The sequence below is a fragment of the Camelus bactrianus genome, chromosome 10 (assembly GCF_048773025.1).
Source record: "Camelus bactrianus isolate YW-2024 breed Bactrian camel chromosome 10, ASM4877302v1, whole genome shotgun sequence".
Classification (NCBI taxonomy): Eukaryota; Metazoa; Chordata; class Mammalia; order Artiodactyla; family Camelidae; genus Camelus; species Camelus bactrianus.
Genome location: NC_133548.1, coordinates 9,257,648 through 9,283,568, shown reverse-complemented (window position 1 = coordinate 9,283,568; position 25,921 = coordinate 9,257,648). Strand labels below are relative to the sequence as shown.

Below are 25,921 nucleotides of genomic sequence, written 5' to 3'. Positions count from 1 at the left end.
CCAGCCCAGGGCAGACTTGACTGGTGCAGGTTTCTAGAGAAGTTTGCCCTAGAAGCAACAGAATCGGGTAGGCCCAGCCCCTTCCTATCCACAGGTGAGCCTTCAATTCCAAGGACAAGACACCCCCCGCCATTCCTCCCTCACCCCTTGCAGGTGGAGGGCAGGGCTTCCCAGCAGCAGGAACCACCTGAAAGGCAGAAGAGAAACGGGAAGGGGTGGGAAGGGGTGGGACTGGGAAAGTCAGAGGTCCCAGCCCCAGCACCACTCCCACCCCGCAGAACGGGCACCAGACAGGGCTGTCACACATCTTTATTGTGAGCAGCAGGTGGGATACTTCCAGCAAGAGTAAAAAAAAAAAAAAAAATTAATTTACAAAAGCAAGAATTCAGTGACGCCAAGTTGGAACCTGAAAGAGAAGGGTATGAAAATGAGACCAGTGACCCATTTCTCCATCAACTTTTCTTACTGAGACCCTATGCTCCCAGGGCAAGGGCTGACAGGTAGTCCCTGGAAGCAGAGCCACCAGAGCTGATTGATTCTCAGTGACCAATTCGGTGGCTTATCTGTGACAAAGTTTTGTTTTGTTTTTCAGTTACTTAGTCAAGATTTATTTCAAGGACTGAAAACACTGAAACAAACTCAAATGGTTCTCCTTATGGCCACCCCCGGATCCTGGTCCTGTGTTGGACCACTCTCCAGCAGTTCTCCAAGTCACTGGCGTGTGACTTGAAAGAACGCAGGTGTGTAACCACGCAATGCCTGTGCCCACAGCCCCGCATAGAACATCCCAAAGCCACAGACTGAGGCCTCGGGCAGCGTGGAGAACTCCAAACTGACAAAGTCCGTCCCACTTGGCTTAAATCCCCATTAGGGACAGGGAAAGAGGCATATGTGTCTAATATCCCTATCCATTCTGCTGAGTCTGTCTCCATTAACCAAGGGGTCACGCAGGCCTGAGGTCCCTGTTGATGTGAGTGTGGGGAGGCTTCTCTGGTGTCCCCATCGCCACCACACTTACCCTTGGGAGCTCATACGTAGATGCCAACCCAGAGCAGCAGAAAGAGGACTCCAAAGCCCATGAAGAGTGAAGCCACCAATGAGATGAGGAGCTCTTTGTAGATGTCCCGAGTGTACTTAGTGGAGGTGACCTCATATCTGGCAGGGCAATTAAGGAGAAGCCAAGAGACGGACTGTACAGGTCAGGGAACCTGGGCAGGGCATCACTGGGAGAAAAATATGGGCTAAAGGCTTTCTGAGAAGCTTGTCTGCCTCGGTGTAGCCAGGAAAAGGGGCCCAAGAGATGGCCTAGACTCTGGTTCTCCTACCACCCTTCCACCACCCATGAAGAAAATGAAGCCCAGCAGGGTTAGGTCACTTTCCCTGGGCCAGCTGTTGAGTGGCAGAGCTGGGACTTGCCCTCAGATCTGCTGACACCTGAGCACACCATTCCTTATACCATTTTTCCAACTTCAGGTCCCCCATCCCTAGCCTTCAGTCCAGGCCCTCTGCTTACTGTCCTGGAAATCTGAAGGGCAAACTGAGCTCACTTGAACTTGGAAAATAAGGCCACAACCTGACTTCGGACATCAACAGCCTTCCCTCAGTCTCCTTACCTTCCCCCATCCCCACACCAGAACAAAACTGGCAGGGTACATATACCTGCCCTGGTTTCTCCTTCAGTTTCCCACATCACTAATTTTGGCTCACGGGATGCTCAGTAAAAGGATACACGAAGAACCAGGCAGTGAAAAACATGCCAATGGCCAACAGCACCACGGTCAGATGGGGAAAGACAGCCGGGTTCACTGGGCTGGTGTATCTGCTCATGGCCTCAAGCTCCTATGGGAAGGCATGAGGTCAGAGCTGTCAAAGAACCCCAAGACTTCAACCTGGAGGGACTATGGGATTATCAAGGAGTCTTGTGCTGCTGTGACTGCTAGAAGCTTATTTCGGCCTGGAAAATGTGGAAATCCTTCAGACCCACCATCAAATGATTCAGTTTGGGAATGACAACAATTACAATTATATCTTAAACTAAGGGGGCACTTTGTCTTTTCAATATGAGACAAGGAGGCTGAGACACAGAAGGTGACTGAGAGCTACAGACCAACGGTTCTTAACATTTTCTAAGGCCTCTGACCACCATGAAAAAAATGTGATGAAAGGTATGGACTCTCTGCCACGGAAAAACCACGTACAAAAAAAGTTCGCTTTATAATTTTAGGAGCTTTATGGACTCATGTCTGTAGACACCAAGCTAAGAATCCCTGCTGAAAGACAGAATCTGGACTGATACCCAGATCTCAACGTCTAATTCTGTATTCTTCTCACTACACTATTAAGGCATCTCAGAAACTACAGGAAAAAGACATAAGTTAAAATTCTGGCTCTATAGAATAGTATGTGTCTCAGTTAAGTGATTACAATAATATCTCATTCACAAAGTTGATGTATGATGTAAGAAAGATGACTAACATCATGGCATCTAACTCAATGCCTGGCATAGAGCAGTTGCTCAATAGGTGTTTGTTTCCTTCCCAAGGTTATACGGAAAATTATGAGATAATGCTTGTGAAAGAGGGCTGTTAACGTAAAGTTCTGTACAAATGTTAACTTCCATTGTCACCCACCAGCCAACGCTTCTATAATCCAGAACATAACAACTCTAGAGAAGTAAACTGACCCCATTGTTCTGAGAGACACTGGAATTCAATTCAGTAAACATTTATGCCCCCCTGAAAATGATAAAAACAATCGCTGCCATTGATTGAGCAGGCCCCGTGTTTGGCACCGGGACTACAAAGATGAATAAACCATCATTTCAGGGCTAGAGGCACGTCAGCTGGTGGTCACTAGGAGGCATGGCAGATAACAAAGAAGTCTATGACCCGTGGCAAGAGGTCTGTACATAGGTTGTGGGAGCTCCCAGGAGAGTGGACAAGTGCCCGAGACAGCTGGAAGTGCTTCACCAAGAAGGTGACGTTTACCCAGGGCCTTGTAGGATGAGTACGAGTTCGGCAGGGGGGAGAAACTTTCCAGACAGAGACAACAGCTTGATCAAAGGTAACAGATTAAAAACTCGAAGGTATTAAAAGTGCACCCCACGCCCCTCGTCCGTATCAATAGAGAACAGAAGCCGAGTAAATCAAAACTTCAGCCTAAGAATTTCACGGCAAGGCGCTTCTCTTCCCCGCCCCTCAGCCCAAGCCAGAGGATCCAAGAGCCTCCTGTCCTCCGGACCGCGGGCGTCTGAGGCCTCTACGAGAGAAATCGGGTGTGGGACAGGCACCTAGGGGTCCCTGGAGCCCTATCCGGAACTCCCCTCAGCCCTCTCACCATTTTGCCGGGCACAAGGTAATCCGCCGCTCAGCCACCGGAACAACACGTCGGCAGGAGCAGGCGCTCTGTTCAGCCGGAAGAGGAAGTGCAGCCGCGCAAGTATAATTGTGGGGCTTGTAGTCCTCTGGTTGCCGGTGTGGCGGGATCTGGGGCCTGCGGGGCCCTTGGGTAGAGTAGGGGCAAGCGATGGAGAAGAGTACGGTCGGGTCGCTGAGCGAGTCAGTTAACCCTGGCGGGACTGTTTGCCGTGAGAGAAACTGGCCGAGGGGGCCGGGGCCTGTACTACACTTCCCAGGAGGCTGTGCGCCGCGGCAGGTCACGTGGCGCGAGCGCGGGCTTTGGAAGGCGGCGGTGCGAGAGCCTACCGGCTGCTAGTGGTGAGCGAACAGCGGGACTGAGGAGGAGTCGGCGTGAGGTCTGTCCTGGGTCTCGCGGGGGCACGCGTTAGCTGACGAGGCCTAGCACTCCAGAGGCCAGGTGAGACCCGCGGGAAGCGTCTCCGATAGCTGCGGGCCCGCTTTGCGCGGGGGACTGGGGAAGACGGGCGGCTGCCGCGCGCAGGATGGAGCGAGCGCGGGATTCGCTGGCTGGCGGTCCCGCCACTTTTCGCTGCGAGCTGGGGGCCAGTTGCTTAATGTCCGAGCCCGTTTCTTCATGTATAGAAGGAGGATAACTGCCACCTCACGGGGTCGTTGTGTATTGTGACTGAGATCCTGGAGGAGAGACATTATGTGAACTGCACTTGTTCAAATCTCTTTCCTGTCTGCCTTTGTCGGACAGTGGGAGGATATCCGGCTAACAAGGCATTGTCCCCGCGGTACACGTTCTAGCAAAGCAGCCAGCTTGAGGCACAAACCAAAAAAACGAGTGAGTTCTGGAGAGGGAACTTTTACAGAGCACCTAGTATATGTCGGGGGTTTTCAAAGTCTGTTATCTCAGTTAACCCTGGCAGTAACTCTGCAAGGCAGGCACGGTTATCATCCTGTTTGGTAGATGAGAAGACCAATCCCATATGACTCAGTACTGTCACCCACGAAGTGACTTAGTGATCTTACCCAGGTGGTAAATGCTGATGCCTAGGTTCAAGGCTGCTGTCGTTCACGGGGGAACTACAATGAGATGGACCTTGAAGAAAGGGCTGCAGGATGGTGGGAGGAGGGGCACGGCTGAGCAAAAGTGAGAAAGGGCAGGCCTTATGCCAGCCTTTCTCTTGGGTTCCCAGACTGTAAGTTGGGAACCAGAGCATGAAAGGTCTTGATGCCATGTTGAGGACTTAACTGGGAAGAGGAATGTACCAGGGTCCCTTACACTTTAGAAAGAGTCCTGTTGTGGAGGAGGGTGTAGCTCAGTGGTAGAGCGTGTGCTTAGTATGCACAAGGTCCTGGGTTCAATCCCCAGTCCCTCCATTAAATAAAATAATAAATAAATAAACATAATTACCTCCCCCATCAAAAAATAATAATAAATAGAAAGAGCCCTGTGAAGGAAGAGTGGGAACGATTAGAAGGCCTAATGTAATATTTCTTAGAGTGTTGGACACACCCCGCCAGTGGGTACATGATGACTTTAAGTGGCACCCCCAAAAGTCTTTTTTAATAGTTTTTCATGTAACACATGTTAAAATGTAACTGATACAATATAGGTATTATTGCTTAGGAGGAGTTCTCTTTTTCAAATTAGTTTTTAGAAAATGGTGTCCGTATAAAGAAAATATTAAATGAATGAAAGTACAAGTTTTAGTTGGAAGTGGCAAAAAATTGTGAGAGTGGTTTGGGCCTGACTGAAGTTTGGGAAATACTGCCCTAGGAAATACTTGGTTAAGGGGCCTGAACCACAGAAATGCAGTACTGGGCTGAGTGAGTACAGCATGCCAGGTCCCTAGATCAGGACTTGGGGTGAGGTAGGAGCTATGGAGTTCACATTTCGGACTTAGTGGTGGAAAGAAAATACAAAGGGAAAGAGTTAAAACAAAAACAACATCATGATAGAAGTAGAAACTCTTAAGCGCTAAGAGGATGTTGAAGAGAGGTGAGAGCAGTGTTGAGAAAGCCACATTACTCCCATTCAGATGTTATTTTTGCCAGTCCTTCAAAGCTGCTGTATCCTCCAGAGAAACAGAATGAAATAGGATATAGAATATTAACATAGTAAAAGAGACTTACTTTAAGGAATTGGTTCAGGTGATTGTAGTGGTTGGAAAAATCATACGACGGTGGGCAGGCTGGAAATTCAGGTAGGAGTTGATGCTGCAGTCTTGAGGCATGATTTCTGCAGTGAAACTTGTTTTTGCTCGTAAGGCCTTTCACCTGATTTGATGCGGCCCACCCACGTTATAGAGCGCACTCTCCTTTACTTAATGAAAACTAAGACAGATGTTAACCACATCTATGAAATATCTTCACAGCAACACCTGGCTTAGCGTTTGATGAAATAACTGGATTCTATGGCCTTGACGAGTTAACACACAAAACTAACCATCAGAGCTGCTAAGAGGAGTTGAGCTGAAGGAATACTTTGGGGATGTTCAATGAATGGTAAAAAGCTACGGAGGAGGAACGAATGCATTGTTCATGAATTAGCAAGAAGACAGATACTCATAAGTTTATTTTACTACTTTACACATTCAGCCATGTATTTTGGTTGTTCTATATCTGTCTCTCCTGACCTTTGTCTAACTGGGATTTGCCTGTCCTTCAGGGCCCAGTTCTGCCATTGTGATCCCTGGACTCCTCAAGCTGGCCAGGCCCTCTGGACTTGCTGATCCTAGATCTGCTGTAGCCCTTTCTTCACACTTGCCGTGTTGCTGCTGTAGCCACAGAACTTTTCAGTCCCTCAAGGACTTCAGCATTTTTATCCCACTTAGCACCCGGTTCAGTTTCTGATACTCAGGAAGCCTTAGTATTAACTGAGCGGACTTCCTTACTAGACTGTAAGTTTCTTGACGATGATAACTTGGTCTTGTTCTTCTTTAGTGCTGACTTGGTGTCCTTTTGTTGTGCTAAATTTGTTTAGCGGAAGGCAAGTGAAGTTGGTGAGATAGCACCCATTGTAACCTTTGCTTCTTTTTCATCCTTTAAGTTCCTCCTTGTCTTACTTGACTTTCTTTTTCAGCCATCCCTTTTCTGTGTTGCTATGGGGATTCAAGGACTGGCCAAACTGATTGCTGATGTGGCCCCTGGTGCCATCCGGGAGAATGACATCAAGAGCTACTTTGGCCGCAAGGTGGCCATTGATGCCTCCATGAGCATTTATCAGTTCCTGATTGCTGTTCGCCAGGGTGGGGATGTGTTGCAGAATGAGGAGGGTGAGACCACCAGTCACCTGATGGGCATGTTCTACCGCACCATCCGCATGATGGAGAACGGCATCAAGCCTGTGTATGTCTTTGATGGCAAGCCGCCGCAGCTCAAGTCAGGTGAGCTGGCCAAACGCAGCGAGCGGCGGGCTGAGGCAGAGAAGCAGCTGCAGCAGGCCCAGGCTGCCGGCGCCGAGGAGGAGGTGGAGAAGTTTACCAAGCGGCTGGTGAAGGTCACCAAGCAACACAATGATGAGTGCAAGCATCTCCTGAGCCTCATGGGCATCCCGTACCTCGACGCGCCCAGTGAGGCAGAAGCTAGCTGTGCGGCCCTGGTGAAGGCTGGCAAAGTCTACGCCGCAGCCACAGAGGACATGGATTGCCTGACCTTTGGCAGCCCTGTGCTCATGCGGCACCTGACTGCTAGCGAGGCCAAGAAGCTGCCCATCCAGGAATTCCACCTTAGCCGAATTCTGCAGGAGCTGGGCCTGAACCAGGAGCAGTTTGTGGATCTGTGCATCCTGCTGGGCAGTGACTACTGTGAGAGCATTCGGGGCATTGGGCCCAAGCGGGCGGTGGACCTCATCCAGAAGCACAAGAGCATTGAGGAGATCGTGCGTCGGCTCGACCCCAACAAGTACCCTGTGCCGGAGAATTGGCTCCACAAAGAGGCCCAGCAGCTCTTCCTTGAGCCTGAGGTGCTGGACCCAGAGTCTGTGGAGCTGAAGTGGAGCGAGCCAGATGAAGAAGAGCTTGTCAAGTTCATGTGTGGTGAAAAGCAGTTCTCTGAGGACAGAATCCGCAGTGGAGTCAGGCGGCTGAGCAAGAGCCGCCAGGGCAGCACCCAGGGCCGCCTGGATGATTTCTTCAAGGTGACCGGCTCTCTCTCTTCAGCTAAGCGCAAGGAGCCAGAACCCAAAGGATCCTCTAAGAAGAAGGCAAAGACTGGGGCAGCAGGGAAGTTCAAAAGGGGGAAATAAACAGGGTTCCCTTCATTATACCTCCTTGACCCCAGGATATCTGCCTTGCTGTACCCGCAAGAACTCGCTCTAGAGGAACCTCCGTGCGGTTGGGGGGTGCAGATTGCTTCCCAGGCACCACCCTTCTCAGTAGTGCTTTTCCCTTTGTTATTTGACCTCATGGCAGGAAGGCCAAAGGTACTTTGTTTTTTCTTTTCTTTTTTTGTTTTTGTTTTTTTGTTTTTAGCTCAGGAAAGTATGTCAGGCTCAAACCGCCTCTCAGGCAATTTAATGGACACTGAATCCATTGTTACATGAAAGCCTTAGCAGCAAGTTTTGAAGAAGGGAAAAGGAGATAAAAGGTGGAGACAAAAGACTGGAAATGATTTCCTGCCTGGCCGGCTGGTGGGCAGTAACCATGGAACCAGACTGGCTTCTCTGGCTCAGCCTTGACTGAGGGACAGCTGTCAGGAAGACTCAGCCTTAAACAGATGGGAAGAGCTACAGAGAATTCAGACAGGCAGACAGTTTGAGTCCCTGGAGATGGCAACAAGGGTTTGATTACCAGCTGTGTTTCCTGGGGTGGACAGAAACTTGAACTTGCTACATAACTCCAGTCTTTATAGTGGTTATTCAGAGGCATGAGGTGGTGGCATTCCTCTCATGGCCTCTCTGGTAATTAAGTTGAAACTTTGGCATAAGATGCTGTTTTCACGTGCAGTTTTTGTTTTAAAGGTATGAGGAGAAAAGAGTCAATAAAATTATAGAAGTAACCAGAATGTCATGTTCTTTGAGAACGTTTGAAGATCTCTTAAGTGCTCCAGGCTTCAGACAGTATAAAATGTTCTCCTTTTCACTCCAAGATAACATGCTGGAATTGCACTGTAATAACAAGTGGTCTGAGTGGCCACAAGATGGCGCCATGCTCAACAGACAGGCCAAAGCAGCTTTGGCGGTACTTCAGCCATTTAGAGGATGCTCCTAGTTTATCTTGCTGGCAAAGGAGTTTTGATAAATTGAATGGCTTTCTAGTTTTTCCATCTACTGTATGAGATAAAGAGCTCTTTTGAGAAATCCTCACAACTTCGATCAACTACTTCATAGCATCTAGTTTATAAATTATGAAAGCTGCCATTCAAAAATCACTTTCTTGTTCTTTTTGTGACATCAACTTCAGGTTGCTATTTCTCATAGAGATGGTTTTTTTTTTTTTTTTTTTGGTACATTGAAAGTTTTATAATCCTGATGAAACTTGGTAGGGGCTGTTTGAGTTTGTAATTTTTTTTTAGCATTCCTGTCACTTAACTGCCATTTAAAGTTAACCAGGACACTTAAGCGGTCTGAAATTTGACAGCGTTTTGACAAATTAAGCAAGAAGACTAAAGACCAGTAGTTTTTCAATGGAGCAACCTATCTTTCAAGTGAAATCTTATATAGAATCTCAGGATATCAGAGCTCCTCTGGTTGATACAGGAATGGGATATAGGTCCCCCACTCCACCCCAGCAACACCTCATACTTAGGGGACTCTGAAAACCACTGTAGACAGAAAGTCCTCCCCTGAGGGCAGGGATCTATTTGTTCACTGCTATCTAACAATTGACAACATGAAACCAGTTCTCCCAGATTGAGCCAAGCCACTCAACTAATTTGAGCTCTGTTTTCTTAATTCTAAGCCTGCAGTAATGGTGATGGGGGCCAGAGGTAAGTTTTCTTAGGACTTACTGCCTCAGTGCAGTAGTTCTAGTTAAGGGCTTGTCCCCTATGGTAGCAGGTAGAGTGGTTTGTTTTCCTTGTTTTTTGAAGTTGAGTTGCCATATCTTTTCTAGGAGTTATTAACTACTGCACACTGCAAGGGAAATCAGTCCTACAGATTTTATTTATCATGTTCTAATACTCTTGCTCAAAGAAGAGTGCTGTTCTAGTAGGGTATAAGTTAAAAGGGCTTTGATTGACAGCCTGGCTCTGAGGTACTGTGCCTGCAAAGAAAGATTTAGGCAAAAAGGAAACCTATGGAGACTACTAGCACTAAGACTAGGTATGAATTTAAAAGGTGAGGGCATTGCTTTATGACAGGAAGAAACAATGCTTAAAACCTGGCTAGTGTACATAGACAATCTAGCATTTGAACATATGGGTGTCAAGGAAAGGGCTAGGCTTTTCCTTGCCATAGTCCACCTGTGCCTTGATGTTTTCCAGAGGGTCCTGATGATCCTCTGTCTGCACAAGGGGTTTACAAAGGGGAGTCTATATGAGGACTTACGTTCGGGAAGAAGTTCGAGCCATAGAGGTAGACAGTAACTTAGAGCGGAGGTACAGGGGGTCCTGTCAACAGGTCCGGAGAACATTATGGATTATAAGCGAATAGCCTTCATTTGGTCAAAATTAACTTTATTTCTTAGTTTTACTTCATTGGGATGTGGTAATCAAGTTGCCACATACAAAGAGGATACTGATAGTGGATCTAATTTAAATGCCTATGGCAAAGTGGTAGGAACATGAAAGGAACAAAGATGGAGTTTTTAAAAAAGTGAGTTCAAATGTTAGTTCTGCCACTGTCTGTTACCTGAGGCGACTTAATCTCTCAAATCTTTTTTTCTCATGCCAGTTTGGATTTGAGGTAACAGCCTGAGCTTTTTGTCACTGGTCTGTCCTTTTGTGGCTGTGTGAGACCACACTGGTCTGGGCTGAGTAGAGAAGGCCACAGTAGTTGAGGGGCTTTGAGGACCTGGACTTGGCTCTATAAGCCTCACTAGCTTTGCTCAGATTGGGCAGCCTGGGCCTAAAGCAAGATGGCTGGATATGCTGGGATCAGCACTTGTTTCTGGAGTGTTTCTGCTTCTAATTTTTCCACCCAGAATGTTTAAAAACAGGTCCTGCCCCAAATGTGTAACTCATTCTCCCCCACGTGTATGTGTTTTAATCTTGGTTTTGACAATCTCTAATCACAATAGCCCTTCCATAGGGGGGACCCCCACCCCAACATGCCTTAGGACCTTCATCTCCCTAATTTCCATCCTCTGCCAAAACTAAATGTGAACTTTCCCAGTGCTGTTTTTCCTTCCAGTTTGACGTTCTCTCTTACCAGTGTCCAAAATGCTCAATATGCTTAGACTAGATGCTGTTGAACAGGTGGATAATCCCCTCTCCTGAACTGGAAGGCAGTGGGTGTGAGGAGGGAAGAGAATGTGGCTGTTGATAAGCCCTAGCAGTTAAGGCAAGACCTCCATGGCACATTCCTATGATCACTTTGTAGAGGTGAGTTAAAGTGTTTCTTTTAAAAACCAGATTTAGAAATTTCAGTATTAAACTGATAAACTTTTAAGAGATTCTTCTTAGTTCCTACTTGGTCTCCAGAAGAGAAAGATACTTGAACAGGGTTGCCAGAGCTGTGCCATGCTGAATGACAGCAATGATGATCACTAACTTCTGTGTTTCTATCTTCCTATTTCTGGTTAGAACTATGACACTGCTCCTGCTCACAAGTAGTGCTATAATGTAATTTGGGTTATAGAAAATTTCTTAGCCCTTATGTTCCTTATGACTGAAACTTGTGTCTTCCTCATGACTGGTAATTGACTATGGCCCACCTGTGCTGATTGCTATTTTATAAAACTTGGAATTACAGGTAGGGGAGTAAAGAGAAACCACGGGGAGCCTCTGTTTGTTTCTATGGGAGTGATGACTTAAGTGCCCTGTCTGCTCACTTATGGAGCAAGAAGCAGATTCCTTTTCCTAGGAGTGTTCCTTGGGTGGTGGTTACAAGAGGTGAATCAAAAACTGAAAGGATTTTAGTGGTCAGCAACTCTCTCTGCAGGCTGTTTTGGCAAGACCTGGGACCTCATGCTCCCTTGGTACCCTGGAGGGAACATGAGACCAAATTCAGTAGTGACAGGATCCTTCAGGGCCAGCTGCCTCCAATACCACAGTCCTGGCCTTTGCTCTCCCCACTTCTAAAAGTGGAAGATTTGCTTCTCAAGGCAGACATAGGTCACACCTAGTCCTGGAGTGAGCTGAGCTCCCAGGCACTGTGTTATGCCAGGCCTCAGAATTCTAAGTACTGACGCTTCCTGTCTAAATCTTGCTCAAAAAGTTTAGCGGCTGTCTTCCTCCAGCCTGCAAACCTCAGGTTTGTAAGTGAGGGTAGAGAAGGCACTGAGAAGTCAACCAAGGGGATGAGCACACCCCTTTCCTGGGTGGGATTTTAGTGTTAAATCTCTTCCTGATTCCTGGGCTCAGTAGACTGCTCCCCTCCCCTACCACCATTTTAACACCCTCTGGACTCCCTCTTGCACAACAACCACCTGCATCTGCCAACTGAAAAAGGAAACAAAACTCTCACATCCCTGTGCCAACAGCCACATCCCTCCTTCGAGGGCGCTTGCATGTTCCCTCTACCCCTCTTTGGGTCTCAGATCTGTGCCTAGAAGATAAAGGGGAAGGGTTTGAGCCAGAGTCTTTATCTCCTCAAACCCACCCCACCCACCCACCCACCCACACCCTGAATGTTAGGATTGTAGTGGCATTGTCTCCAAGCTCCCCTCTGCTTTGGCTCCAGAGGCTCTTCTTCCAGATGGGAGGCTGTTTTTATTGGTGAAGATAGGCATCTAGCCAGATCTGCCCATAGTCCTTCAGTGAGCTGTGGGGGCAAGATGGGAGCAAGCAGTGAGGGAGACAGGGCGAAGCCTACAAACCAAGCTACCCACCAGAAAGGTAGCAGTGTGGTTCTTAGAGAGGTATGGAGGCTGCTCTCCCTGGTGTAAGGCCCCCTTCACTTCTGAGAAAGACCTTGGGCCATGGCACTGAGAGCAAAGGCCTGAACTGGCCACAAGGCCAGTAGAGCGCCCTGCCCTTACCTTGGTGCCCTCCATTCCCAACAACCAAGGAAACCTGCTTGTTGCTCCCACCCCGCACTTCACCACTGCTCCCACTGCCCTGCCCTCTCCCTGCCCTCCCAGCCCTCTTCCCAGGTTCAGATACTCACTGGATAATGTCAGCGAAGGCTGAGAGCAGGGGCTTGGACTGGTACTCTATGCCATGCTTGGCACACAGAGACTTCACCAGGGGAGCCACTTTGTGGTAATTGTGTCGAGGCATCATGGGAAAAAGACTTCAGGGAGAACAAGGAACAGTCAAGTGTCTCCGACTCCCCTGCTCCCCCTGTTCCCCTCCTACATGGACCCTCCCCAGGTCCCTGCCTCCCAGGCCTCCTTACTCACTGGTGCTCAATCTGGAAGTTGAGGTGGCCAGTGAACCAGTCATTGAAGGCTGACTTGTGGACATTGCATGTTGCCTGGATCTGGAGCAAAAGGTTAGTGGGAGCAGGGCTCTGGGACCGGATGGAAGGGCCAGCCCAAGCCCAGCCTTCTCCAGGCAAAGCTGGACTGTCCTTGGTCCTCTTCTCCACATGGTGGCAGGAGAGAAGTTTCAAGCCAATGAGGCAGGGTTTGGGAACTTCTGTTGTTACTGCCCCCTACTCTCTACCGTGCATCTGTGCACACCCACCCTTTTAATTAGTTGTGTTACGCCCAGGTATTCCAAGTGACTGTCCCTCACCTGAGTGGAGACCCAGTCCACATTCTGGTCGTGATCCATATGCATGGGGATATGGTTCATCTGTGTCACCCACACAAACCAGTTGCTTTCCAGGAGCCTGGTGGATATGGCACACACATGAAACCACTACAAGCAGAGCTCAGATTCTTACCCTCCCTCAGCCAGGCCACCCTTCTGAGCCAACACCTGAAACAGCTCCTGCTGTCTGAAGCCCCAGCACAGCCCCCAGACCAGACTGGTTACTCCCAAACATCTGCTTCTCTGCGCCAGTCCCTCCTCCCCTATCAAACACTACCTGACAATGAAGAAAAGGCCCAGGAAGCCTTTCAGTCCCAGCAGTGGCACATAAGTGAGGAAAACGCGGGCGTAGAAGGAGGTCATCCAGGCCAGGTCCTGCAGTGAGAGGCAGAGAGCACTGCGACTGGCACACAGCACCTCCTCTCACGGCACCTACTTCTTCGCATGGTGCAGCCCTTCTCCCAGGTCCTCAGAATGGAGCAGTCAACGGCAGCCTCTCTCAGCTGCCCAGTCCTGCACCATCCGGGGCCACTGTGCCTTCCTTCCATTCCTAGTGGTGTCCCCCAGCCCTCCTTGCCTGTTTCCTTCACAGTTGTCAGGTCGCCCTGCCTCCAGTTCCTCTCAACCCATCTCCGTCCTTCATCCCTTCATCATGCTGCCAAATGAATCTTCCAGGACCATGGCTCAGTCTGTGCCAGTGCCCTGGTCAAATCTCCAATCAGTTTTCTGCACCACACTCCTCCCCTGACAACCAAGTCCTCCACAACATGTCTAGTGGCCATTTGCCCCTTAAGTCCCAGCTTCTCTGCTCAGAGTCCATCCCCATTCCTCCACCTCTGCCTGTCCTCCAAGTCTGGCTAGAAAAGTGACTTCACAAAGTCTTTTCTGATGCCTGCCATCCAGCCAGATGCAGTCAGGTCCCTTTTGGAACCCCAGAACATTCTGCCTGTACCTCTTCTCTGGTGTCAACTACATCCTGCTTCATCAGAAGTTTCCTGAGAGTAGGTGCCATCTCTTATTCATCTTCCCCCTCCCCAGCCTAGCCCCTGGCTTTATTAAGTCCAGTACAATAACCTCAGGAGATACTGACTTAGTGAAATAGGGCATTAGGAGCCAGGCTGCCTGCTGAGCCCAAATCCCTCACCCAGAGAGAAGGAGCGTCTATACCTGGCTCTACTTTGCTCTAAATTAAGCCTGGAGAAAAATCTCGGTGGGATTTCCCCCGGGGACCCCCTTTCCCATCCCTCAGGGTACTGGAGACAAAGGATGTGGGATTTTAGAGCCATGGATACTTACCACCCACTTCTTCCTCTTGAAAACAAAATAGAAAACATACCACTGGAAGAAGAAAGGCACCAAGGCTGGGGGCCCAACTAGGAATGAAATGGAGACAAGGGAGGAGGTGTGAGCAGCATGAGGGTCATTTAAGGGCCAGCTGGTGCTGGACAGATGGCTTCCAGCACGGGCTGCCCCCTCTGCCATCTCCTCCTATTGCCCTCTAGCTGCCTTGCACTCCTCAGTCCAACAGGACTGACAGCACGGAAGGCGGGCATGAAGGCAAGCTTGAAGAAAGCAAAGTCTCCCAAGAGGATGCCAGCCCAGGGGTTGGGGGGCAGCCTGGCATTTTCAGTGGAAGAGGACAGTTGGGGAAACAAGCTCCACCAGTGGAAAGTGCTCTGCTCCCATGCCTTTAACTTTTTTTTTAAATTATTTTTTGGGGGGAGGTAGTGGTAATTAGGTTTATTTATTTAATGGAGGTGCTAGAGATCAAACCTGGGACCTTGTGCATGCTAAGCATGCACTCTATCACTGAGCTATACCCTCCCCCTTCCCCTGCCTTTAAAAAGGCACTGCTGATACTCCCAGAGTTGCCCTGTCCAAACATTTCTGTTCCACCCTTCTATCCCATCCCACTTTCTCCAGTAGGGATGGTTGGTAATAGGCAGTTAAGATAAATTCCTCCTTTCCTTTTCAAAATGTGAATTTTTAAAGGAGCTTAAGAAATTTTGAGGCATTATAGAGCAGACTTTTAAAGCAGGGAATTTATAGCAGTCTTCAGAAAGAGCTTAAGACAACCACCGAAGTGTTTTCTCCTCCTCAGCTCCCTCTTTGGGTCCTCCCATAGCTAGCCTGCCTTTGTTCCCCTGGGGGTTAGACTGTGCCCCACTGAGTCACCTTGGCCCTGGTCTCTGTCTAACAAAGTTTAAAGTGAGGTCTTAGATTTAATTGGGATGGCCTCCTACCACTCAGTTCTCTTGTAGATGCCAGGGTGGGGCCGGAGAAGCTAGTTTGTCCCCCATACAAGTGACCTTTGACCAAACATTAGCCTAACTCTTGATTTTGCTCCTTGAGAAGGTAGCTGCTCCTTTGCAGGGTCCCTGTTAGAGGTGGAGAACTTCCTCCGGCCTTCACTTCAAATACCATGATCCCTGGAGAGCCATTTCTTCCTCACACCCCTTCAGCAGCCCCTGCCAAGGCAGCCCGGCATGTTGGATGAGGACACTCACTCAGGAAAAAGTATTTGTGCTGGTGGTTGTATGGCATGTACTTTTTCTTCTGTTTCCCAAGCTGTGAAGCAAAGCAAACAAAAGTCAGCACTTACAGACCAGTCACTCATGCCTCTCCCCTTGTGACCTCGGCTTTCTCCCCTTAGGTGCTGACGCCTACTGCAGGGGTGTTGGTGTCATTGGAAGGTGTTGGCTTGTTGGTGTCATTGGAAGGCTCCAATAGGCCCAGCCTTACCTCCAGCACCTGGCACATGAGGCCCGGGCTGCCATTTGCCAAATGCACCACACCATGGCAGGGGGCTTGGGGGCCTGCACCCACACAAGGCGGGAGCACAACAGTCTGTGGGTCCTCAGGAATCCTTGTGCTCGTCCAGAGACACCCATCAGGTTTCCAGCCCCCTCCCCCTTCCTTTCTCCATCTGCTACTTTTTTTGACATCAGGGTCTCTACAACCATTTTTACCCCTATACTGGCCAGTATTCCTCTACATCCAGCCCCTGATCTTCTCCAAAGTCTTTTAGTCTCTTCAAATGTCAGCATGAACCTTTTAAAATCCCTTGAAAGCTAATCAATGTTTGGCAAATATTTGGGGAAAGAACAACTTGGCAATCTGAAGGTTCTGGCAAGGTCTTCCCTTGGTGGTGGTGATTTTGTAAGCTGAGCTGCTGTAGAGGCAGGCTGGGGCCACCAGGTCAGCCAGTCAGCCTGGAACCCCTGGTGTGAGTACACAGAACCATGACAGCAAAGCTCTGTGGTCTCATTTGATGGCTCCTTCTGCTCCTTATGCCCCGGTTGGTTCTGGTGACCAGGTGACCACAGAGCACAGGAGGAACTCTACCCCAGAGTAGAATGCTGGCTCATCCTTTTTTCAAGATTCCACTCTCTGTTCTGACAGGTCATTTATTGAGCCCGTATTCTGTGCAAGCTACTTCTGCTAAATGAAGCATTCTTTCTACATTAACTGATTCATAGCACAAATATTTATTGAACATCTGCTAAGTGTGGGGCACTGTTCTAGGTATGAGGATACACAGAGGTGAAAAACACAAAATTCCTACCCTTGTGGAGCTTATAATCTGAGGAGAGGAAGCTGGTGATAAATTTGTAAACAGAGCTCAAAGTAATTACAGATTAAAAACGAGAAAGTATGATAGAAAGTGAGGGAGGGTAGTCACATATGGCTTCCCTGGGGTCCTGACATGGGAGCTGACCTGAATGATGAAAAGAAGCCAGCAGAGTAGACACTGGGGGTAAGAGCAGTTAAAGCAGGGTAAACAAAGGTTTGGGATGTTCAAGGGATGGAAAGACCAGTAAGGCTGGGAATATAGGCAATGGGAGAATGGTTGATACAGCCAGAAAACTAAGGACGGCCAAATCATGTTGGGCCTTAAGAAGCCCTGGTAAGGCTATGTAAGGAGTTTATTCCAATGATAGGAAACCCTGGAGGCCTTTCAACAGGTGTGGCATTACCTGCTTTGTGCTTTAAAGGCTCACTCTGGCTAGTGGTGGGGAAAATGAACTGTAAGGGGCAGGTATAGTGGAAGGAAGACCAGTGAAGAGTTTGGAACAACAATCCAGACCTGAGACGGACCAGACCTGGGGATGGGAGGCAGGGGAGATGTATAAGTCAATGGATTGGGATATGCTTTGGAGGCAGCAAGGCTTGCTGATGAACTGGAGATGGGGGTGAAGTTCATCCCCATGCAACATTAACCGAGAGGAGGAGGCCAGTAGAGAACATCTGTCTTATTTGGTGGGTAGGTGAGCAGAACTCCAGCCTCCTTTCGAGACTGTTATGGAAGGGAGCCTTGACCACTGGCTGCCTCCTTGAATGGCAGTCAAATGCCATTATGATCCTAATAACTGCCCCACTGTTTCAACTCTCAGAGGCCAGGAAGGTTGTATTTAGGGTAAAGTGTCCCCTACACTTGTTCTCCAGGAGAGTTGGGAAACACTGAGGTGGATGCTACTGGGTCGGTCAGCCCAGGGATCAACACTCAGACCGGACCCAGCAAGGCGGAACCAAGCACCGAGCAGCCTGTAGCCCTATTTACTAACAGACTAGCCTATCCTCAGTCTCATAACTAGATGCCCACCCCCCTAAAGTTATTTTGGTCCCAGATCATTCTCTATTTTTAGTGTCCACAGATGGGAGTTTCCTGAAAACCCCAGTACCAAAAAGCAACAGAGGCAGTGGTGTGAGAAGGTTGTCTTCCACTTAAGACTCCCATCTTTTTCTTTAATCCTCTATAGTGTGACAACAGAAAAGAGCCCCGTGCTCTGCCCAATAAATAACCCACACTACCCTCCAAGGAGCCACCAAAGGGCCGGTTCATCATCTGCAGTGTTGGACATACAGCAAACCAACTAAATCCCTTTTTAGGAAGTGGGAAAATTAAGACCTTGTGGCCAGGTGAGGAGGCACAAGCCTCAAGTTAAGGGCTGCTGATGCTGGGACAGCCAGAGCTGCCAAAGCCTTTCCACAGAGTTCTTCTTATGGCTAGAGAGGAGAAGAGAGCCAGGCTATCTTGAACTCATGCCTAGAACTGAAATGTAGTTGATGACAGTTTAACTCTTGGCATGCTGAAATGTCATAAAGTTGGGGAGGAGGGCCTGGCAGAACTCTGACTACAGCCTAGAGCCTTGGGACGAGTTTTAAATTAACTTTTCAAAGAACTCCACTGGTCATCCACAGCCTTCCATTGCCTTATGCTCACTCAGGGTTCACCAGATCTCCATCCACCCCCAGGCATTCATCCTTTAGCAGCTGCATTATGATTTTTGTTCACAACCTTAGATGACAACTCAAATTCAGTGCTGACCACCCAGGAAGTCAGACTAGGATTAGGCAGGTGGGAAGAATTACTCAGTGAATGAACATCCTAGGTAATGGATGTCAGAGAAGAGTAAGACAGTGTAGCTATTTGTGGGGAAGACATGGTCGGATGTCAGTGTAAGACAGAGGAATACAAAGAGCGGGGGGTTGACTGCTTGGGGTAGGAATGTCTAAAAAAAGTATCTGCAAGGAGGGCCACCCATCACCTTCAAGCCTGAGCAGGGTTTGCCCAACAATCTTGTCAACCTTTGGATCCTTAGCAGCATGCGGTACCCTTCTGCAATAACTGTCTGCTGGCTTGAACTCACTAGGGATGGCAAGTAACACTGTTCTGGGCAGCCCGTTGACTGCCTGTTGCCTCCCATAACTTCCAAATAGCCAGCCAGCCCAGCCCACAGTGTCTTATCCACACTGACAGCATTGTGAACACTTCCCCCCAAGCCCTCTGTGCCAGCTGGTCCCTATTCTCCAAGACCTTCGATGATACCTCTGCTCACCTCTACAGAGAGGATCTTCCCCAAGGAAAAGAAGATGGGGTGCATGTTGATGTCTGGGTCTTTGCGGAAGCAGTTGGGCTTGGCATGGTGCTGGAAGTGTAGGTGGTTCCACCAACTGGCAGGGACCCCCTATGGAAAAGCAGGGACTTGAGTATGAAAGCCTGGTGTCCCTCTTCCTCGGCGCAGCCCCTCATTGACTGGAGTTTCAGAGAGCCCCTCCCCGTCCCATTGACCTTCAGGTGGCCAATCACGAAATGATGTAGCAGGTGGTTCCACATAGAGCTGCTGAAGACGGATAGGTGTCCGAAGTCATGCTGCAGCCAGCCAGCCTGGACCTGGGCGAGAAAGGTTAGTGCTGAGAGCGGCCCACCAGTCCAGCATCCCTCTTACTGACCTCAGCTGCTCAGCCTCTCCCTCTTCTTTCATCTACCTAGGCCTGTGCTAGCTGCAGTACCCTAACTGAGCACATCAGGAAAGGATTCAGGAAGCCTGGGTCTAACTAACTCACATGAGAACCAGGGCAAATCTATCCCTTCCCTTTTCTTCAGTGTCCCCAGCCCTGGAGTTCTGCAACTTACGATGGACTGAACATCCAGACTACAGAAAACAGGGACAAACTCAAGCAAGTAGAAAGCTTAGCGAATGGATTTTGACAGCCAGGTATTAGGACCCACGCATTATTGGCATGTTGGGCTGTGTTGTGGTGGGGAGGAAGCCAGGCTTTGCTGAGAAACCAGAATCTTGGTTCTTGGCACACCTGGACTGTGGCAGAATCTGAACATGAAGTTTCACAAGAGAAATTCCACAGGAAGAAGGGGACCCTGGAGGAGCAGCTAGAGAGGCAGTGAGAGAAATGAATCACATGTAGTGATGATGAGCAGGTAAAAGCCACAGACAAAGGAATGTGTTCTCTTTCTGCACCAACTCTCCCACATGCCCTCAGCTCTGCCCTGGTCAGAGGGTTCCTTGGCCTCCTGAAAGGTACAAAGAACTTTCCCCACAGATGCTGAGCATAGCTGTGCTCTTGAAAAGCCCAGGGCTCTCACTTGAACTGTGGTGAGCAGCACTGTACAGAGGAGGAGGGGCATGAAGGATGTCCCAAAGATCCAAAGAGTGAGCCAGGCAACGACATCCAGTAGCAGGATGTGTAGCAGGTGTAGCAGGAAGAAGACATGGTTGGCCTTCATGAGCCCCATTTGCTCCACTGTGGCCCGCAGCTCCCGGAACTCATCAGTCAGCTCTTTCTGTAGAAGAGTGGAGAGGGAGGGGGTGTTATTCTTCCCTGATGCAACCCAACCCTGCTGGAGACAAGGACTCTTTTAAGCTCAAAGACCTCCCACCAAGGTAGCTGTGGGGAGCCCACAGTCCTAGGTAAAGATACCACAGCACTGAGGAAGGATGACAGGAGGCAGTGCTATGGGATCATGTCTAAGAGCATGTGGTCTTTGGAGTTAAGCAGAATTAATTCAAGCTCCTGCTCTGCCATTTACTAATGGTGTCATCCTTGACAATGTTGCTTAAGCTCTCTGAGCCTTAGTTTTCTCATCTGTAAATGTGTGAGGATTGTATAGTGTTACGCTTTGCACATAATGTGTGTTCGGTAGATAGGTCTCATGTTGAGGATGGTGATGGTAGTGGTGGTGGCCTTGTAAAAACCACAGGTTCCAAAGCCAGAAGCAGGGATCTTGAGATACCCCAAAACTACTGATTGTGGTTACCTGTGATCATACCTATGCCTTCCTTCTACCCTCTGTCCCTCAAAAACCACAGGGTCTCCAAACAGCAAACAGACTCTCACATTCTTAGTGGGCTCAAAGCTGGGCTGCTCTGGAGACAGTTCTCCAATCAGGAGAGAGTTCATATACTTCTTCACGAGGCCCTTGTTGATGTGGAATGCCACAAAGGGATCCTGCAAGGATGAGGAGAAGGTAGAACAGTGAGGAAGCCAGCCCTGCCCCTGTGAACTTGTGGAAGGCAAGTTCACACCAAAGGCCATCCTCCTGATTCAGCAAGGAGGCTGTAGTCAAGTTCAGATACCACCTCCCTCCAGCCGGCTGCCCTTTGAGGATGCTCAGACCTGTCCCTGGTGTCCACAGCTTAGGATCACTCATCATCAGTGTTCTAGTAAGAGGGGCACCACACCAAGGAATAGGAAACACAGGTAGGGGGACCACAGAAGGACCTTTCCTCTGGTCTCATAAAATGTGATGAGGGAGACTCCATGTGTCGGAACCAGGGAACTTTTGCATTTCTCCCCCTTCCTTCCCTCTTGCTGCTATTTTGGGTGAGGTTCCATATTTCCCCTCCCACTCTGAACATCTCCTGCTCTAGGGCACTAATTTGGGTTATGCAAGGTAAGGTCCTCAGTGAGGAGATGAACAAAATTAACCCGGGAGGTCAAACAGTCCCAGGCCCTAAGGAGAAGCAGCAAGGAGGGATCCGGGGCGGAGCTCCCAGCCGGTGGCACCACACACCCGGACCAATCGTGGTCGGCGCCGCGGCCGACCCGGCCCCAAGTCACACTGCAGGAAGACCTGGGGTTGGTGCTCCGTCTACGCATGAGCCAATCCACACCTTCGCCTTCAGCCACCTCCTGAGCTCCCCAGTGGTCACTCCGGAGACGAGTGTAGGCTCCGGCATCGACTCCCATGCCTGATGAGTGGAAGGGCCTGGGAGGGAAGGGTGGGTCCCCACCCTGTTAGGTTCCTCCGTGACATAATGGGAACCCAAGGTACGCTCTGGGATGGCAGGGCGAAGGGTAGGGACAACGGAAGAGGTCACGTCGCTAACCCGAAGAATGGGATTAGGCTACAGGCGGAGGGGACGCTGCGGAGCGAACGCTCCAACCTATCGGTCCCAAGGAAAGACCCTCAGCTCTCGAACCCAGAAAGGAGGTGCCAAGTGCCTTAATTCCGAGAGCTGGTTACCTAAAGAGGCAAGCAGCAGGATCGCGGCTGGGGCGCGCGCTGTCTCGGCAGTGCTGCCCGAGGGAGGAGAGATGTGACCCCGCACCCAGCCTACAGCCCTGGAGTGCAAACAGCTGTTTGCGAGGTTAATAGCTGGAGACTCCACTGGCCTGAGGCTGAGTAACCTCCCCACAGAATTCCAGGCTCGCTCAGGGGGTCCTCTCTAAGCGCATGCTTATGCAGTCCCCAAACTTCAGCACCAGTTCCCTGCCGTGCACGAGCAGGAGCTAGCCCTCTCCAGCCGGTGCAGCCCCTTCCCCGCCCTCCCGTCTTCACCTGGTACAGCGGGTACGCCTCAGATATACCCCCCCGAGTTCCCTCGTTCTCTGTCCTGCCCGCGCTAGCCAGTATAGCTCAGCACGCTCGGTCCAGAAGTGACAGCGCTCCCCTCCTGGCCACCAAGACAGGTCAAGAATCCCTCTCCCTGTCACTGACCCCTCCTCTCGAGGTCTCGTCAGTACGGTCGTCCCCTGGACCCAGTATCCCCGATCTCCTTCCTCTCCTCCCTCAGCCTTGCTCTAGGGCCTGCCGACGCCAGGAGACCTCAGACTTGGGGTCGCAGACGGAGCCCAGGGACGGACGGCGCGGCCCTTTGTGTGTGCACGTTGCCAGCCTCCATCCCTACTCCCCAGACTGCACTTTTCACAGCCTCTCTCCTGCCCTTGCATCCCGCCTACGCAGCACATTCAGTCACCCGGCAACAGGTATGCTCCGACGCCTCCCGGCTTTTCCCCAAATAAGTGAGTGTTCGGCCGTGGATGCCAAACTTCCTGTCTCGCGCACTGAGCTCCGGCCCTGGCCGCCCGGCCCGGCCTCACCCTGTGTCCCTATCTGGCAGCGCTCACCGTGGCATCCTGCCCCGCGTAGTGGCTGAGGACCCGGGAACCTCCCGGGTGCCGTCTGGTGAACTCGCTGATGTTGTATACCTTCCGGTCAATCACAAGCCATCGCTCTTTGTCGCGTCCCGAGCGCTGCGCCACCTCCTCCCAGGTGAAGTAGCGCGGGGTCGGCCCATGGGCCTGGGTCTCGGGAGCCATCGGGGCCGGACTGTGCCGTGAGCCAGCGGGACTGGGGTGGTCAGACGTGCGCAAGGGACACGCGGGATAGCACGCGCCGACCTGGAGTTCTTAAGGAGTGGGTCCGCTGGCGAGCGGCCAGACCCCGCCACCCGCGCGCCGTGTTTCCAGTAACCAAGGCGGTGGGCGCTGAGCGCTGAGCCCTGCTGCGCGCGCTCCTATTGGTCGAGCCGCGTGGCGCGGGGAGCAAGTCCCCGCCTTCCCGCCGGCCGGGGGAGGACAGGAGCTGCGAGAGGGTCGTGGCAGGCCGGCGTCTGGCACGGACGCGCGCCCCCTCGCGGGATCGCTGAGGGATCCCACTTCCCGACTGTTGGCTTTCGCTCCCAGGGGGCTCCGCAGACCGGATAACGGAAGAGGCTCCTGAGTGCGGGGCCGGGCTCGGGGTGGGGTGGTTGCTGGAGCAGCAGCACCGAATGCGCGGGCGCCCTGTGCTTCTACGTCGGCCGGGCTGGGGGCTGTGGGCAGTGGCCGAGCCTTGAATGGGTGGATGGAGGAGGGCCGGCCTCGGGGCTAGGGAGGTCGGCCGGGCCTGCGGAGTTGGGGCAGGGCGGGTGCTCGGTGAGGGTATGGAAGAGAGGCAGTCCCAGGGGCCTCGTCTTTGGCCTAGAGGCGTCCTCCTCAGTCTTCAGACCCCGAAACCTCAGATATCCGCCGGTTGAACTCCAGCCTCCTCCCCGCCGCTCCACCAATAAAAGCCATGAAAGCTATGGAAGAAACTTAAAATACATATTACTAAATGAAAGAAGCCAGTCTGAAAAGGTTACAAACTGTATGATTCCAACCAAATGACATTCTGGAAAAGGCACAGCTACAGAAATAATAAAAAGATCGTGGTTTCCAGGGTTTGGGGGAAAGGGAGGGAGGAAGAATGAATAGATGGAACACAAGGGATTTTTAGGGTGATGAAATTATTCTGTGTGATACTATAGTGGTGGCTACATGTCATTATGCATTTGTCAAAGCCCACAGAATGTACAACATCAAGAGTGAACCCTAAATTAAACTATGGACTTCGGCTGATAATAATGTGTCCATGTTGGTTCATTGTACCAAATATGCCGCACTGATGAGGGATGTTGAGGGTAGGGGAGTATATATGTGTGGGTGGGGAGGGCTATGTGCAAACTCTATTTTCTGATCAGTTCTGCTGTGAACCTGAAATTGCTCTAAAAAAATAAAGTCTATTAAAAAAAATTGGATATCTGGGGCTGGAATTTACCCTAGGACTCATGTATACCTTTTAGTTCCTCTCTGCAGGAGTTCCTAAACAGCGGGTTCAATCAGCGTGTTTGATATAAAGACACCCTGGTTCAAAAAAGGTGTCAGGGTCAGTGTTGCTGTCCTTGCTTCTCTGCGGCACCTTCTTCCTCCCAGGCCCTTAGACCTGCCTCTGTAAAGTGGGAGAAGGCAGGCCTGAACAGATAGGTCCCAGACCTTCAGATTTCCCCAGAAAATAGTTCTGCAGTGCCCCAGGCATTGATTGTCAGCCTTTTTTCTGATCTTTTAATGCAACTTCACAGTACAAAGGATCTCTATGTAAAGCAAAAAGGTTAATCTTAGAACACTTATAATGAGAAGATTGTGTACTTCACTATAGCAAGTAGACATATATATATATACACACACACACATATATATACTAATATATTTAACCTTTTCCCTACTATTGGATGTTTGTTTAGAGGTTTTTGCTTGTATAAATATCGCAGTGATGAGAAATTTTAAACCGTATTGTTTATATTTGAGCATTTTCTTAGGATAAGTTCTACATATGTAATTAATGCATTAAATGATAGAGATATTTTTAGGCTCCTGTGCTGTCAGTTGCTTCTCAGCAAAGTTTATTTATTGAGCACTTACTATACGTTGTTTAGTTTCGTGGCAGCTGCTGTCACCGGAACAAGAAAGAATGCTGATCTGCCTCCCCTGACAAACTGCCTCCCCACCAATACTATGAGTTCTAAACATACAGGAATGAAGCACAACCACTTGAGGTCTCTTCTGGGAGTCTCCCAATCTCCCCACTTTCTATCCAAATAATTATAATATCAGCCTACAAGTAAATTCTATTCTAAATGCATTTCTAAATGCAAGTTCCAACAAGATGAAGCAAGGAAGGGAGGCAATGTGATAGAAAGAATGAGGATAGGTATTTGAGGGACCTGGGACCTAGTCCTGCTATCCACGTGCTGCTGTGTAATGTTGGGCATCATGTCAACCTCTCTGATCTCAGATTCCATATCTAAGGTAAAGAGGTCAGATTCCTTCCAGCAGTTGCTGTCTATGCCTTTTTGATGAAAGTTTTACTCCAGATACCATATCTCTGGTCGGTGTTCACTTAGAGATAATGTTTTTGATAACAGATCTGTTTCTTAGATTACCCTTCCTGTCATTTTAGGCAACTAAATTCGACACCCTTGTTAAGTTTATGCCATTTTTATTGTTGAAAATTATTGAATATTTTTAAAGAATAGTTATGAGTTTCATTATGAATTAATAGTTAGCCTAGTGTGCTTGTTTAAAGTAGTTTGGAATGACCATTATTTATAATTGCCAAGATATGGAAGCATCCTAAGTGCACATCAATAGTTGAATAGATAATGAAGATGCAGCACACATATATGTAATGGAGTACAACTCACCCATAAGAAAGAAGGATACTTTGCCATACTTTGCCATTTGCAGCCCTTCATTCACTTTTTTTTTTTTTCACTTCAAAAACCAGAATTTTTATAACTGGTATAAACTTTTCCACTACATCAAAAACATCAAAATACCTAGAAATAAACTTAACCAAGGAGGTTACCTATACTCCAAAAGCTGAAATGACACAAAGAAATGGAAAGATTTCTTGTGCTCTTGGATTGGAAGAA

The 25,921-nt window shown here is 49.5% G+C and overlaps 3 protein-coding genes, 1 long non-coding RNA gene and 1 other non-coding gene across 10 annotated transcripts in view; 3 read left to right on the top strand and 2 right to left on the bottom strand.

Annotated features, from left to right (window-relative positions):
- TMEM258 (transmembrane protein 258) lies at positions 1-3,488 on the bottom strand. Of its 2 annotated transcripts, none has more exons than XM_074371914.1 (4): positions 3,337-3,488; positions 1,730-1,839; positions 1,019-1,155; positions 1-187 (listed from the first exon to the last, which is right to left on the bottom strand). In XM_074371914.1, exons 1-3 carry the CDS (start codon positions 3,337-3,339, stop codon positions 1,029-1,031), a joined length of 240 nt encoding a protein of 79 aa, XP_074228015.1. In that variant the 5' UTR covers positions 3,340-3,488; the 3' UTR covers positions 1-187; positions 1,019-1,028. The 2 variants fall into 2 exon arrangements, with proteins under 2 accessions (XP_074228015.1, XP_010954704.1); XM_010956402.3 differs by lacking the exon at positions 1-187 and adding an exon at positions 292-406 and having other exon boundaries at positions 3,337-3,487.
- A 160-nt stretch (positions 3,489-3,648) lies between these two features.
- FEN1 (flap structure-specific endonuclease 1) lies at positions 3,649-8,366 on the top strand. The gene is made up of 2 exons (XM_010956403.3): positions 3,649-3,816; positions 6,451-8,366. The coding sequence occupies exon 2, from the start codon at positions 6,472-6,474 to the stop codon at positions 7,612-7,614; it is 1,143 nt and encodes a 380-aa protein (XP_010954705.1). The 5' UTR covers positions 3,649-3,816; positions 6,451-6,471; the 3' UTR covers positions 7,615-8,366.
- On the top strand, positions 4,673-4,745 carry TRNAT-AGU (transfer RNA threonine (anticodon AGU)). Its single transcript has one exon. It is a non-coding gene; the product is annotated as a tRNA-Thr (tRNA).
- A 1,600-nt stretch (positions 8,367-9,966) lies between the features above and the next one.
- Positions 9,967-23,165, bottom strand: FADS1 (fatty acid desaturase 1). Its single transcript, XM_010956404.3, has 12 exons — positions 22,818-23,165; positions 20,805-20,915; positions 20,053-20,250; positions 19,240-19,341; positions 19,007-19,135; positions 15,674-15,734; positions 14,463-14,539; positions 13,444-13,541; positions 13,149-13,245; positions 12,812-12,891; positions 12,577-12,702; positions 9,967-12,231 (listed from the first exon to the last, which is right to left on the bottom strand). Exons 1-12 carry the CDS (start codon positions 23,007-23,009, stop codon positions 12,180-12,182), a joined length of 1,323 nt encoding a protein of 440 aa, XP_010954706.1. The 5' UTR covers positions 23,010-23,165; the 3' UTR covers positions 9,967-12,179.
- Positions 20,922-25,921, top strand: part of LOC105070111 (uncharacterized) — a 71,827-nt gene continuing 66,827 nt past the window's right edge. For all 5 annotated transcript variants that reach the window (XR_012509571.1, XR_012509569.1, XR_012509570.1 and 2 more), the window contains exons 1-2: positions 20,922-21,737; positions 22,484-22,676. This is a non-coding gene — a long non-coding RNA (uncharacterized LOC105070111). The remainder of the gene's footprint in view (positions 21,738-22,483; positions 22,677-25,921) is intronic.